Below are 15750 nucleotides of genomic sequence, written 5' to 3' on the forward strand. Positions count from 1 at the left end.
ATATTTAACAGCATCCCACTTGATGCCAGTGCCCCACCCCTATCCAGCTGGAACAAACAAATGTCTCCAGGCACTGCCAGATGTCCCCCAGGGGGCAAAATCACCACTGCCACATCCAGTTGAGAATCACTGAGCCACAACCAAATATGAAGGATAAAGGAAAATCAACTCCCCAAAGTGCTGTGAATACAAATCGAAATCTGTAGAGAACTTTAATTTTCAGAATTTCAGATTTTAAAAATCCAGCCATAGGATGATACAAGTTAACATCTACCCAGATTCTTTTGGGAATGCAGAGAAGGATAAAGAGGCCTTTAAAAATCCTTCACGAAACTGAACACAGACCTAGGATACCCTGACTGAGCCAAAAATGTTTTGGTGGAAGATAAATCAGAACATATCAACGTAGGGGACTGCTTTCCACTGCTTCCAACAAAGTGGGTGGGAGAAGCTGGGCATTGGGCTGCACCCCGCAGGCCTGCAAGCCCTATACTTGCCCAGCCTCAAGACCGAAGAGCCTAGAGTCAGCGACAGAGATATCAGTGGTTTAATAGATGGGGGATCTTACACATTTGAAGCAAGGTCCTGGAGCGACACCCCACGGCGTGCGGCAGACAGCAGCCGGCAGGATGGCGGGACATGGCAGGAGTCTTCGCTACCGAGGGAAGGGGCAGATTTACCAGTTATAGGGGAATTGACGTCAGGTGGGCTCATCAGTTACCAGGGAAACCAGCAGAGGGGCACGCCCCTCACGGCTCCTTTGATAAGTTATCAGGTGGAGATGTTCTGATCTAAAGATTAGAATAATCACTAGCTCCGGCTGGGGCAGGTATGTAGCAAGGTCAGTCATGTGAGTGGGGTGTAGGTGAAGCAGGCACTGGTCCAGCAGGGGATGTACAGAGAGCAAGAGAACAGCCATCTTGGGGGGCCTGATCATACACTGGGCTTCTGTAAGTTAAGTCAAAATTCCAATTTCTCTTAAGATGGCTTGCAAGATATAATGCATAATTATGTAGCTCACACGCACAGTACTTTACAGATGCATTTGTCTCACGCAGTGCACTGAAAAACTCTAGTGCACTGAAAAACAAGAGTTTGGATTAGGAAACAAAGGCACAATTGAACTTGCTATTCCATGAGTAAAAGAGAGAATATTGTAGAAAGAAAAGATGACAGAGTAATTCATCAACTGAAGGATATTTCCTGTTTTTCTAAAAGACCAAGCAAAACATCAAATTGCACTGAAAAAAAAAACATGCGAGGTAGGGGCTGGGGGCAGTGTTGCTCAACTAGTAAATAATATTCTGTTCTTCAAACAAGACAAACTCAAGAAAAATGTCAAAATGTCATTTTGGTCTTTATTTTTGGACATGTAGCATGTTTCCATAAATCAGTTTTACATGTGCTACTTTTTGGAACATCAAAAGAAATACATTTTTCATAAATTCCTCATCACTGCAAGTTAACTTTCAAATAAATATAAGTAGCAGGGCAGAACAATATGTTTCCACATATTGACCAGTGCAACAATGACAGTTACAATTTAGGTATTCAGGAAGCCTGAAAATTAAGATTTACTAGAACAAGCAAATTTACTTCCATTTGCTAAAGGGAAAAAAAAAGAGGAAAATATGCAAATTACATATGTTTCATGCAAGAACTTTAAATCCTATTTCCATCTGAAATAAATGGCAATTTAATAGACAATTCTGAAAAAAAAAAGCTAAGAAACAAAAATAACATACAAGAAAAAACAGCAGTATGCCTTTAAAAAATTGCTGAACAGAATAAATTAAACCAAATATTACAGTTTCTTGCTTTATCATGAATATTGGCACTGTTTATTTCATATTTATATAAGTCAGTTTCTATGCATAAAAATCCCAGTAAGATTTAATGGTTTGGGTCAGTCTGTTTTTCTTTAACAAAAGAACCCCTAACTTCTAGATATTAAAAATTGCACTCTTGCATTTGTGTTTTAGTACAAAACACAAATATATTTCTTATGTATCAGTGGCAACCAATTAGTAGGCATGTTAAGATACTTTTTTAAAAGAAGTTCTATGAATGTTGTCATTAAAAAAAAAATCCTGTACAGAATCGCAATACTGCCAGCATCTAACTAGCACGCCCACAGTGCCTCATTCTTGTGACTTCACAGTCCTTAATCACAAAAACTTATTCTAAGGAGTTCAAGGAATTAATAAGACACACCATATGGATAACTGGGGGTTTAAAAACCCATGGCTATGGGCCACAACGATTTCAGTTAACAACATCCATCCACAAAGAGACTGTGTTCCTAAAATTTTCAGACTCAATTGGCTATAAACAAAACATTCTGGGGTCAAGACTTCTGCACACTGACAATACTTATCAGGCATCAGCTAGGCCACAAGTGAAGGGAAGTGACTTCTATCAAAGGGACAGGGTAGCAGCTGATTTTGAGATGGCACACCTTGTACATTGTGCTTGGAAAACAAGAAGGCATTGACAGAGGACTAAATTATGCACTGAGAGATGTGGAGGGTTTCTCTGCACTATCATCAACAGTGGTATCGGTCCCTAGTATTTAAAAAGCAAAAAGTATTTTCATACACACAAGCGAAGACGAAGGCTTGACCTAGGAGAATGCATCCAACAGGATCAAAGAAGAACTCGGAGTACGCCGGCGATTTTTTCCTGGCATTAAAAGCATGAGCATTTTCGGCATGGCGGATATCTTACCACTTCATGTCAAACCTGACTATGACGAAGTGAACCATCTGAGTGATCAACAAAGAGCGAATGCACCCCCCCATCCCCCCCACCCCCCCCACCCCCGGTCCTTACCGCAGGAAGCATCTAGTTCAACGTTCTATGCGTGGTAGGTGCTTAAAACATGCTGGTCGCTGACAGCCCATTTTACTCAAGAAACCTGCTGATTATATGGAACACTTACTGAGCATACCCAATAAAAGCTTAAGAACATGACTTAAGTGTCTAATAAATGTAGTATGAACACAACTTAAAATAGTTCACAGAGTTGTTGTACTTCCCTAAACAAAACTTGCAAACATCTCGTGAATGTCTAATTAATGGTAGAACATTTAAAATTGGCCAAAAAATGCCCAGAAAACGTTTGGCCCTTCAGCACCCAAAGCTCCCAAAATATAACGTTAAAACATCTCTGCTAGAGGGATTTCAGTAGTCTGAAAAATTGCATACCTGAGTGGCTTCAATGTTCTCTCCTAAATTTTAAATAAGTGCAAGGAGTTTCTACACTCAGGAATTGCATAAATGTTTATCTTTCCTCAAAATAAAACACGGAATGATATAGAGGTAGCATAACTTACTAAATTAACTTTAAAAAGAAAAAAAGCAAGGTTATTTTCAATAGTCTTAATAGAACTATTACAAGTGTTTAAAATCTCACAATCTAGGCTTTCTTCTACCTGGTTTTAGATACCTCATTGTTCTCGTCCACCTTTTTCCTGTAAGGATACTGATGAGTCCAGGCACCCTTTGGCCCTGTGGCATCTACTGCAACGTCGATGATAGAATCTGGAGTCACCCATCTCAGGAGAATGAGGAAGAGAAAGCTGAATACAGCCAACAAAGCAAAAATGCAGCCTGTCAAGGGGCCACAGTGAGAGACGAGTCTGTCCAGTCGTTTGTCCAGCGGTAACACAGCTTCTCCTGCCACTTGGTCGTACACCTGGCGGGAGAGAGCCGAGAATGAGCGCCGTGAGCCCCAATAAACAACGACCTGCACAGACCAGGAGCGCTTTAGAGATGTCAACAGAAGGCGCGTACATTTCACTGTTGTTACAGTGATGATGTGATGAATGAAACTGATTACACTACGTATTGCCATTTGAGTCAACACTTACAGAGTGCCTATTCTGGACAAAACACTGCGGTATGTATACTGTGTGATACAAAGATGAATCTACCACGGTTCCTGTCCCCTAGGGGATCCCCATCAATACTTAACCAACTACAAGAATTCCAAAGTCCTGAGATGCTGCAGCGGCTTTTCGGGCCACCTGTCGAGGCCATATTTACTTCAGCAGTGACTCCCCAAGCAGGGAAGAAGGACTGGCCCTTTAAGATTCCTTGACTCAACTACCATCAGAGAGTTACAATCTACTGTGCTTCTGGGTACAGAGAGGCTCCTCTTTCACAGCCAAGTGACGCCGTGTTGCTGAGCACAGACGGGGAGAACATACAGAGACATTTCACGGATTCCAAGTAAAAGGAGCAGAAAGAGATAGGGGAAATTTCGGTAGATGGTATACGTCAAACAGTGGCAAACAAAACAGTTTATTGCTGAGCGTTGGTAGTAGGTGGCTTGCTTTTTTAAAGTATTGCGAAGCACTAAACTCTGAAATATTAAAAAAAAAAACAAAGCTCCTTGAATATACTTATTTCAAACACATAAAATGGGCCGGCATTCATGTTTTTTAACTGCATTTGGGCATTACCTGTGGTCATTCTCACGTTATCAGACCTGTAAACCATCTCCTTTTGAACTCAAGAAAGTTATGACGTGCAGAGCAAGTTCTAAAGGTCAACGGCCTCTGAAAGGTACGGGTTGTTTTCATCTAGCTCCTCTACCCCGAGGACATTTGGAATACACTGTAGTCAGAACTATGTCGAGCGTTATGCTGAGACTGGCGAACTATAAATGAAAAAGTATGTTTCCAGCATGAATGCTGATTTAATTTCTTGATCAATTTTTCTAAATAGCAGTTAAACTAAGGAGTTGAAAGGGATCAAACATCCTGTATGGAACAGGTAGAATTAAAAGAGCAACTACAAACTCACCCGTGTGTCCACCTTTATTTCTAAGTCAGTTAATTTATGATCTCAAGGGACACAATAACAATTTGCTACTACGGAGAGAGCGACAGGGAGGACAATCCATTAGGGACAAGGATTAAGGTTTCTTTGGAATGGATACTAGAAATCGCCAGAGTGTAAAACTGAAAACAACACAGACGTCCTACTATTACTTTAAGCCTAACTAAAAGAAAATTTGTGGTTTTTAAAAAAAACCCTAACGCGCTCCTTTAACACAAGCTGACAAATTGTCACCGTAGTTCTTTGCCCCAAACTTATTATCTACAACAGCGCAAACTTCTGAGATTTACATGACGTTGATCAAGAAGGTAAAGGCACAATTACAGAGATGTGGTCCTCAATCAGGGTGGGTTTCACCGAAAGAACCTGCCTAACCAAATATCCCTGCCCACCATTCCCATATCTCCTCTGCTCCTAAAGGGTCCAGCAGTGGGCACAGGAAGATGAACCGGACAGAGCCCGAAAAGGCTCCCGGGGCGATTCTGCCACGTGCTCCCAGCAGGTAATAAGTGCTGCGCCCCAACTTCCAAAGGAAAACAAGGAAATGTACTTACTTCATACGGGTGGCGCGATTGCAAAACTTCTAGAAAGTGGCTATCTCAGAGCTATTTCAGTCAAAACTGTTTGTTAATGCAAACTTCTCATGTTTCAATGGAAACTGTGTATGACGATTTTTAGAGATAAAAAGAGTTTTGTTGCATTTCCATTCAAACCGGGGCTCACCTCAGGTACGGGAATTTACAATTTAAACCAAGTAAGAAAGCCTTTCTGCTTACTCGGCTCCATCTTGCTCTCTACTTTGGGCTAGAAACTGGTTGCTCCACTGAATACAATGAGACTATAAAGCACTACCTTCTCCACGCTTCCAACTGACTGTCTTTCTGGGTCACAATTTCTAAGAAGCACAGCGTTTCCATCCAGCTTGCTATGTGATAATAAGAGGCAGGAGGTAGACGAAGTCATGAGAGGTACTTAAACAAAGGGCACAACTGAGTAGAATAAATGAAGTCCTGACCTCGAAATAAGGAAGCATTTCCCACAACTGTACTCTCCCACCTAAGGGCATTAACCTATTTCCTGCACCTGTCCTTTTACAAATTTTCTACTGCTGCTTTTTACTTGTGATCCTATTTCCAACATTTGTCACGTGCTTTTTGAATTCTAACTTACTATGTTCTCCATCAGCCCAAAGATGCAAAAATCCCTCTCCTGTAGAAAAATCACAGCAGCTAGCAAAAGTGACACGGGAGTTTTAGGAAGTAGCCTGGATTAAATATTTGTAACTTATAAAGTTGCCACAATCGGGCTAAGCAAAACCATATATTTTCTAATAGACCTATATGCTTTAGAATTATAAAGAGCCTCAAGAAAATGTCTAAGAGTAGCTCTTAATATTAGTTTTGCCTCTAATTGTTGTGACTTCTAGAAAATTTTGTAACTCCTGCATGCCCAGTTTAATGAAAGGTCTAGATGCTGCATTACTGCTATTTTCAGATGTCAAATGCAATGATTTGACTAGAAACTTAGCCTAACATATACCAGAAGTAACACAGAATTCACTTCTTTTCATTTGGAAGAGACTTCATAAACTTAGGCAATAGAGCAGAAATGGTAAACCTATATAAAAGAAGCAAGTGTGTACGTGAAACATCAAGTAAGAATTCAAGACACAATCTTCAAATACCCTTCTCTTAGCATGTGACATACTTTTTCAGTTCTCTCCGCAACATTCCTCCAGGTGTAGAAAGTCTTTACGATGTTGTGGATATTTTCTGGAGGCGGCAATGCTCCTGACTTCAGTTGGAAAACAGCTTTTTCCAATCCCTCACACAAAGATTTTACAGAAGGCTCACATAAAATGATAAGATTTTCTGGAAGTACTTCAGGAATTCCACCAACCCTGGTACTTACAACCTTAAAAAGAAAAAAAGAACATGTGATCCACCATAATTCATCTCTCAGGAAAATAAACAATACCAATTTAAAAACATATTACAGACTGCATCTGATTATTTTTCAAAATACAAATACAGAAACCCCAACAATGTAATAAGCCCTCAAAGCTTTTTACCTGTAAACCACAACTGGCTGCTTCCACAATTGCCATGCAGAATGCTTCAGTAAGGGAAGTATTAAGAAAAATATGTCCTTGAACTAAGACATTTCTAACATCTTTGTGTTCTAAGGCTCCCAAGAGACGCACTCTGATTTTTGAAACGAGAGAAAAAAGAGGGGAGTAAAAATCACGCTACAAAAGAAATACCATTTATAAGCCAAGTGTGCTACTCATATTATACTTAGATTCTTACTGCTTCTAATGTTTTCCATGTCAAAAGATTAATATCACCCAACTCTGATCTAAAAGAAAGTCATATAAAGCTGTTTGGTTAAAGCTTGTACAGCTAACATATTTCTAACTTTCGTCACACAGATCAAATTTCATCTTCTCCAAAATCAGTCTGCATTCAATGAAAATGTTAATACACTTTGATGAGTAAATGTTAAAAGTGTCGTTTCTAAACAGGAAAATGTCCCTTTTAAATTGATGCTTCACATGCACACAGCTCACATGTTAACTAAGTTACCAAGGAAGAGAAATGTTCGAATCTGTACATGCAGAGCAATTTACATGATTTGGGCCGTGCTATTTAAATCACAACTCAGTATGCCTTGAGAATCTGCAAACATTTCCAATCAAATAGCTGTTTTTTTTGTGCATTCTCTGGTGCCCCAACCAGTGCCCCCTAAAGTCAAATAATGTTGGGCTAACAGAAAAAAATTATGAATTCCTTAACTAGGGTTCCCCATTTTATATAATTTTTCTTAAATAGGCCTTGCATTACATTTTTACATCAAGTACATGTAGGAGAAGCAGCCCACTTAATGCAGGCATGTAGCCAAAACCAATTTTAGGTAACTGATATTTTCTCACCCAAGACAATATGGAATCCATCAATACCTGTCATGGAGCTGGTATCTTTCCCGTACTTCTTCCAAAATGACTCTCTTTGGTCCCTCTCCTCCAATTATGAAATTTAAATTGGGATATTTCTGACAGAGTTCAGGTATTATACCACTAAGCAAATCGGTCCCTGAAAACATCAAGGTGAATGTTGGAGTTATCAATAATTAACCTTAAAAAAAAATTTTATCAGAACTGAGAATCCACTCACTTCAAAAAGTAATATTAGCTATGCCTCCCTTACTTAAGTAGAGAAACAAATTCTCTTAAACCTTTCCTGGAATGGTGGAATCGTTCACAAACTGCCAGGGGTCCCCCAAGAGTTCTTGAGGATATATACACTGACACCCATGGGTACCTTACACACACCCAGTTCGTGGACTATTCTGTTTCGTTTCAACATTGTGTTCTAGGTTATTCACCTGTGTTTACACAACACCTACTGCTAAAAAATGGCATTTGAGGTAGCTTACATTTCAGTTAAAATTTTCTGCAGAGCAGGAGAGTTGACTGGAGATCTGGGTCTTGACCCAGCCTTTTTACGAGCAAACTCTTTGATAATGGGAGTTTCCTGATAAGAGAAAATGAACAGACCGATGTACCTGAAGTCCAAGGTCTCTTTCACCTACAAAATTCTACCAGCGTTGATTCTACTTCCTACTATAGGAAAGGGCTAAGCAGCAAAATATAACTGCTGCCTCCATTTTGTTGAGAATGCAGTTTGTACAGAGGATTTTGCAGCGAACACTAGGGTATTAGCAAAATTTATAATAGTCCATCCAAATCTGCTACAGCCCACTTCCCCCGAATGACAGTGAATGAAGGTGGCAGGACCTCCAGTGCCAGATCATTACAGTCTGTAGAACAAAAGGGTGCATCTTGGTCCTTTTCTTTTTAATGAAACTTTCTTATAATATGTAAATACAACCTTAAGTAATATAAAGCAGCAAAATAAATCATGCCCTACTAGTCTGAAAGTAGCAATCCAAAGTGACAGTAGTGTTGATGTTTAAGAATTTAGCTCTTTAACAAGTACAAATCATACACATTCAAAAGTAAATGTAAAATAAGCCAGTTAAAGTTTAAGAAATGCATACACACACATACACAAAAACTGCACTTCTTCTATCAATCTTCCCAAATACAGGCACATCAATTATTAAAAAGATGGTAGGAGAAATAATATATATAGGGTCATTTTTATTAAATAATTCAAAGCAGGATTTATTAAGTAAACTCTGTTAGTATTTTCAAAATATGATTGCATTAGCAAACATAAATTCACATGTGGCTTTTCTGAATTATGAAAGCTTCTCATTAAAATCTTAGCTATCTTTGTTTCAAGTTTATTACCAAGTCCATCAACTGGATTTTTAGATAAACCAGGTGTCTTAATGACTTTTAACAAGTAACCTCCTATAATTCTTTCCTTCCCCTCCCTCCTTGCCCTCTCCCTTCTAATACAAAGGTTAAGAGTCCATTCTTTAAATGAAAAAAAACCAAAACCCCACATATAGAGCAATAATCATAATTAGTAACAATAGCTACAATTACTGAGGGCTTACTATACCAGGCGATGGGCTTTAAATGCATTGTTATTTAATTCTGACAAGTACTTTAAAAGAAATGGAACCGATTAATATTATCAATGACCTATATTATTATTCTAATAAAGGTTTTTTCTCCCCATAGTAAGAAATGTTCTGGTGCCTCTAACAAGAGTCTAACACAATGAAACATACCAAAGGACTTTCAATTGCCATATTCTCACAAAATGGACAAGAAAAGCTCTGATCTGAAGTGCTTCTAAAGCACAGGCTAACAGAATCTTCTGAATCTATACCTAGGACAATGGTGGCTGGGCTGAGGGTGGAGGGAACAGGAGACCTTAACTCGAGAAGAGCTCAACTCAGGCTTGTCATCTCTGTTACTTACTGTGTAACCTGGGTGAGTTACTTACCCCCTCTGAGACTCAGTTTCTTTGTCTGTTACATGCAGATAACATCTACCCTACAGTTGCTGGGAGGGTCAAGTGAGGTACTGTACCATGTACAGGCTTTATCAACTGCAGAATATAAATGTAAGTCATCATTAGCACTAGAGCAAGAAGTGGGGCATGTCTGCACATGCACGTGAGCGCTGCTAAACCCTGCCTGAGAGCAAAACAGGCTCAACGGAAGAGGGAAGAGGCCAGGGATCCTGGGTAATAGGACTTTTGATTTATTTTCTTACTTAATACGTTCCAGTGGCCTTTGATATCTGGTCCAAATGAACACCTCCTAAAGAAATTAATTTATTAATAATTAATGGACCATTAATACAACTACTCACTTCTGGGCTACAGATGTGGCCATTCCTTCTCAGAATGTTACTTTTTGCACAGTGCCCGGCATACGGAAAGGGTTTGATAAATATTTGTTACATGACTGAATTGAGAACAGGAAAGGCTGTACCTTCACTCTCTGGTGGTTAGCTCAGCTGGGTAAAATACCATAGTTAGTGAAGTAAAGGTAACAGGTTCAGTCTTTGAACAGGGAAGTTAATTTTGCTCTGATCCTTGGTCACGCATGCATCAAATGCTTTCTCAGCTAGCTATCTCACAAAGGTATATTATTTGGTGAAAAAACAAAATAGGCACATTTCTTAAGTTACAACAAACACATTACCAATATCCCAAGAGGGATTCAGACACAGAACGCTGCTCCATTCACATCTTCTTCAAGTAAGGAATGGAAGCACTTCATTGCCTTCACCCCCAAAAATGCAGTTCAGTAGAAGTTTTCTGACCAACCTCCGCTTAGTGGATCACCGCATGGACCAAGGCTCTCCATTCCAAAGGTAAACCATCCTGACCAAGGCCCACATCTGGATTTTAGGCCACTCCCTACTACACTGCGACACTTCTGATCCCGCCGCTGAGCTTCATGCTTACCAAGAATCAGCTGCATTTGTCCACAAATCTGTCTGATGCCAATTTTATTATACTTGTTACAGTATTTAAATAGCACATAAACGGACAAAATGAGTTTCTGTGAAACAGCTGAACGGTTTGAAAAATTCAATAAAGACACAGTAAAAAAAAACCTTGTCAGATTAGGGGATATCCTGAACCACTGTATAAGATCAAAAACAAATGAAAAATCCAGAAGTACATTACTTCATATGCCTTTAGGTTCTCACCACGTTTAAGAGACCCAAACTGGCAACTGTAAGTTATGCTCTTTCAAGGTGATTGTGCAAGAAAGATGATGCAGCTCCAATCAGTGGACCAGTACTCTTAAGCCTCCAGGCCTAAATCAAATTATTGGTGATTCAGTGCATGGTAATAATATTTTGAGTAAATTAAAATATTTTAAAGGGGGAGGGGTTTACATATTATCTTTTTAACAATTCCCCACTCTTAGTGACAATTTTGATTGCTGGACAGGTTTTCAAACACCATCCAGAAGACCATTTATGTTTTGAATAACTGGACTGCTTCAGACTTTTAGTCAGCAAGGCTCTACAAATTCTACTGTGGCATCCATGAAGTGCTGCAGAGGCACTAGAACAATCCTCCTTGTGCACAGCAGACACATACCGAGTACAAATTGGGCTAAGTACTGTACAGGAACCATCACTGAACCTCACAAGATTACCACTGTTGCCCAAATCACACAAAAGAAAAAAATTGAGACTCAGAGATGTCAAGTAGCTTGTCTTCGATCACACAGGAGGATGGAGCCAGGATCGGACTCTGGGCTATCTGACCCCCCTTTAGCACTTAGCTGCCAATTCATTATTAATGTCTTATCTACGATTAAAGGAAATAAGCAAGCTACAAAACAGTAATGTACAGAACAAGCTCACTGACTTTGAGTGTATGCATAAAAATGACAGGAAAGCTATAAATCAAACGTTCATTAAGGTCATCCCTGAATAATACAGTTACAGCTGATTTTAGTTTTCACCCTTGTGATTTTCTTAGTTTTCAAAATATCTGCAATGAAAAGAAAGGGTTATGTGATGGTCTGGGCCCTGTACTTCCTACTGCATGTGTATGGAAATTTTTAAAAGACCTGACCTATTAAACAACATCAGGTTATTGTTTTTCCTTTTAAGTAACTATGAAAACATCAGGGGGGGTGGGGCTGGGGCTGGGAATAGCATTTACCACTGTTCCAGAAATTTCTTCTTTAAGATGTATAAAACATTATTAGACCCTTCTTTGCTATATTTAACACAGAAGTTGTTATAAAACCATAAAACAAAACAAAAAGCCCAACAATCATTATAACACAAATATTCAACAGCTTTCTACAAGGAAAAAAAGGCTGTGCAGTGCATTTGTAGCTATCATTTCATTACCTTTTCTGTAAACAAGTCTGCTGACAACAACAATAGTTATTACACTATCATGCCTTCTAAATGGGTCTGGAGTGAAGTCAGTAGGATCTACAGCATTAGGAATGACGGACACTATTTCAGGATTCAGTGCTGCTCTTAGCACAGTGTTTTCCTTACTAGTGTAAGAGACACAAATTATGTGGTTTGTGTCACAAAGAGACACAGTTAGAAGCTTGTTTGTAAGCACCGAGCTGACATCAGCAAATCCAAAAAGGGAATGGTCCGTGAAGACTGTCTGGAGGCCCATTGTCTTGGCGTGGAAGAGGGCATCATGGGCCATGGCAGAAAAGGAACTATGTGAATGGATTATCGTGACTCTCTCCCGAACAAATATGTACCTGAGCAATGGCAGACTGTGAAAGAGGGTCGTGGCTGTAGATTGGTTGTACATGACTTTCAGAGGCAAGTAATAGACTTTGAGGCCATTAGTGAGGTAACGGATGCCTTTGCGACTTCCATAAGCATGGGTGACAATTATGACCTTGTGCCCTCTTTCAATCAGGCATTGAGAGAGCTGGTAAATGTGGCCTTCCACGCCTCCCATATTTGGGTAGAAAAAGTCCGACACCATGCATATATTATGGGTACAGGCTCTACACGTGGAAAGACGTCCAGGGCTGACACGGGAGAGTGAAGCTGAGGGACACTGGCCATGCCCAGCTCCTCCTCTACAGGTCATGCTGAGATGGTTCAGGCATCAGTCCTTACAGCAACCCAGTTAAGATATGTGTCCTCTAGTACCTGAAAGAGAGAGTAAACAGGATCTAAGCTCAGGATCTAAGACAAAATACATTCCACACTCCAAATCCAGACATAAATGTTCCTTTAATGTTAATCCGTTAGCTTTTCCCCTAGAAATAAAACAAAGCATATGATGAATTCATGCATTTGACAGCATTTACTTGCTTAGCACTTACTGTGTGTCGTACAACAAAACTAGACTCTGCAATGTCCTTATATCTTAATTTTGCTCTAAAAATACCGCTACACATAATCTTAAATAATGTTTGTTACACCAAAATATAGAATACTTTGCCATGTTAACAAACCAGTTCATTCAAATAAAACATACAGCTCTTGACAGAAAAGGTTTGCTAACCCCACTTTAGAGCTTAGCCATTGACTCAATGAATCTCATCAAGTTCTCTAGTATTAAGTCTGTGGTTTAAAATATACCTGGAGTTAGAACTGTCTTTTGAGAGCAGCTTTTTAAAGTGTCACCTGTAGCACATGCCACAGACCTTATTTTCTCCTTCCTTATTCAAGAATGGTGATAATCAAACCGTTCCCCTCATTTTCTTAAACTTTCAGTTATGTATATCTTCCCTCCATCAGTGTCCCTCCCTTCAGTTTGGAATCGAAAGATAAAAACTGAACTAGAGGGCTTCCCTGGTGGCGCAGTGGTTAAGAATCTGCCTGCCAATGTAGAGGACACGGGTTCGAGCCCTGGTCTGGGAAGATCCCACATGCCGCGGAGCGACTAAGCCCATGAGCCACAACCACTGAGCCCGCGCGTCTGGAGCCTGTGCTCCGCAACGGGAGAGGCCGCGATAGTGAGAGGCCCGCGCACCGCGATGAAGAGCGGCCCCTGCTCGCCGCAACTAGAGAAAGCCCTCGCACAGAAACGAAGACCCAACACAGCCAAAAAATAAATATAAATAAATAAATAAATTAAAAAAAAAAAAAAAAAGAATGAGGCCTCTTTGTTAAAAAAAAAAAAAAAAAAACTGAACTAGAGATGGGCTGGATGTGGGGCCATTTTCTACCTCTAAAGTAGGAAATGTTCAGGTCAGGGGTCTCCGAGATCATCAGCGCAAAAATCATCAACTCAATATTCAGTATGATTACAGATTCTTAGACATTTAAAGCTAAAGAGAATCTTGGAAAGTGAGTGAAAGTCCTTCTCAGCTTTACAAATGAGATTTCCATGCCTCCAGAAACTCAACTATACAATGGGAAGCCATCCTAAAGGTCTGAGTTTCTGATTTCACCGCAAACTCAGCTTGTGCAAAGTCTATTCTCTCCAACAAAGTCATGTTTATTTTAAATATTGTCTCAGAAATACTCAATGAGTGTTTGTTGAGCTGCATTTGCTAATTACAATTCAATATTACCAAATCATAAGATTCTTCAAGTCTGTACTTTTAAGTGGCTTCACGAACGTTTTCTTACTGTGGTTTGTCACCTAAACCCGAATTTCCAGTTCCACTCAATTTTAAAAGATGAATGATAACGAAAACAGTGAGTAAAACACCAAATGAAATCATTTAAAGTTCTGTCATTAACCTGCAATGTTCTGTGAGAAATGTGCCTACCACGGTATCACGCCTAACACTTTCATGGCGTAAAAGCTCAACAAAGAGCACAATCACAAAATCTTAAAATTTTAAAGTTGAAAAAAGGCTTGGAGATCTAGTGAATACCTCTCTTATTTTACAAATGAGAAGCCAGAGAAGTTGAGCGATCGGTCCAAGGTCCCCACCCAGCCACTTAAGTGGCAAATGCGAGATGGCGTAAAGTCCACGGCCACGGTCAACGAGTTCCTAGACAGTTATTATCAGCAGAGACTCCCGAGAAGCCTTAGGGTGACCCGGCGGGGGCTTGGGGTCAAGAGGACGGTGCTTCCACCCACCCGCCGAGCGCCGTTCCAGCTTCACTCGCTGAGGGGTCGCTGGGGAGCGCCAGAGCCAAGGAAGGGATGACCCCGCTCAGTCAGCGACCCCGGCGCAGTCAGGGGGGGTCTCGCCAGGCCCAAAGGGAGGAAAACGGCCAAAGAGCGAGCAGGAGGTCGAGGTCGGGAGTCCCAGAGCCGTTCGCCCCGCCCGCCTTAGCCGACGCGGAACCGGCTACAGCTCGGCCGCCCCAGCGCACCCTCAGCCCCACTCGACTCCGGAGACCCTCGACCCCGACCTCCGAGCCTCAAGCCGGGTCGGCTTCGCCCCCTCCATCGTCGACCACGCTCCCCTGAGGGCAGCTCAGTCCCATCTGGAAGCAGCAGGGAGTACCGGCGCGGGAAGCTCAGACACGCACTTACCAGCGAGTTCCATGGCCGCCAGTGTCCGGACCTCCCGCGGCTGCAGCCGGAGTCCCGCCCCGCTGCCCCTAAGCACCAATCAGGGGCGTCCGCGCCCGAGCGCCGCACCCCCAGAACAGCCAATCACAAAGAGGCGCTGGGGTCACGTGCAGGAGTGACGCTCAGTCCCCACCTTTCAGCGCGGGGTGTAACGTCAGCGCGCGCCTGCACAGTTGCCACTCTGTTCCGGAAGACTGGTTTTCTCTGTATTGAAAGCACTAATCCTCGGTTTAACCTTTTATATGAATTCTTAATATTGAGATTCTCTAAAAATCGGCCTTGGTCTCTTGTTACACAAGCAGCCCACTAGGACCCTTCGACGGGGTAAAACCAGTACTCCCAGCGTGCCTCGCAGCGACCCTTTGGCGCTCCTGGGAGTTGTAGTCCCGTGGTCTTCGGAGGCGAATCCGAACTCAGAAAACTCACTCCCAGGATGCACCGCACTTCTAAACGCGGGTCTTGCGGACCGTAGGGTGGGTTCGCG

General features: G+C 41.2%; 1 protein-coding gene across 8 annotated transcripts; it reads right to left on the reverse strand.

Annotated features, from left to right (window-relative positions):
* Positions 1–1333: 1333 nt before the first annotated feature.
* PIGA (phosphatidylinositol glycan anchor biosynthesis class A) lies at positions 1334–15302 on the reverse strand. Of its 8 annotated transcripts, none has more exons than XM_082447192.1 (8): positions 15228–15302; positions 12155–12934; positions 7805–7937; positions 6917–7049; positions 6553–6759; positions 3449–3697; positions 2833–2917; positions 1334–1605 (listed from the first exon to the last, which is right to left on the reverse strand). In XM_082447192.1, exons 2-7 carry the CDS (start codon positions 12870–12872, stop codon positions 2909–2911), a joined length of 1449 nt encoding a protein of 482 aa, XP_082303318.1. In that variant the 5' UTR covers positions 12873–12934; positions 15228–15302; the 3' UTR covers positions 1334–1605; positions 2833–2908. The 8 variants fall into 8 exon arrangements, with proteins under 8 accessions (XP_082303318.1, XP_082303317.1, XP_082303316.1 ...); XM_082447191.1 differs by having other exon boundaries at positions 1334–2742; XM_082447190.1 differs by having other exon boundaries at positions 2833–2920.
* Between the last annotated feature and the right edge of the window lie 448 nt (positions 15303–15750).

This window comes from Balaenoptera physalus (genome assembly GCF_965194825.1).
Source record: "Balaenoptera physalus genome assembly, chromosome: X".
Classification (NCBI taxonomy): domain Eukaryota; kingdom Metazoa; phylum Chordata; class Mammalia; order Artiodactyla; family Balaenopteridae; genus Balaenoptera; species Balaenoptera physalus.

Bases quoted from the DNA above. Each gene is read 5' to 3' on its own strand.
- PIGA (XM_082447188.1), bottom strand. From the start codon at position 12,872: ATGACCTGTAGAGGAGGAGCTGGGCATGGCCAGTGTCCCTCAGCTTCA. The intron at 7,050-7,804 runs GTATTGATGGAT...TTCAAAAATCAG, and splicing joins AGATACCAGCTCCATGACAG to AGTGCGTCTCTTGGGAGCCT. The intron at 6,760-6,916 runs GTAAAAAGCTTT...TTTCTTTTTAAG, and splicing joins CAGCCAGTTGTGGTTTACAG to GTTGTAAGTACCAGGGTTGG.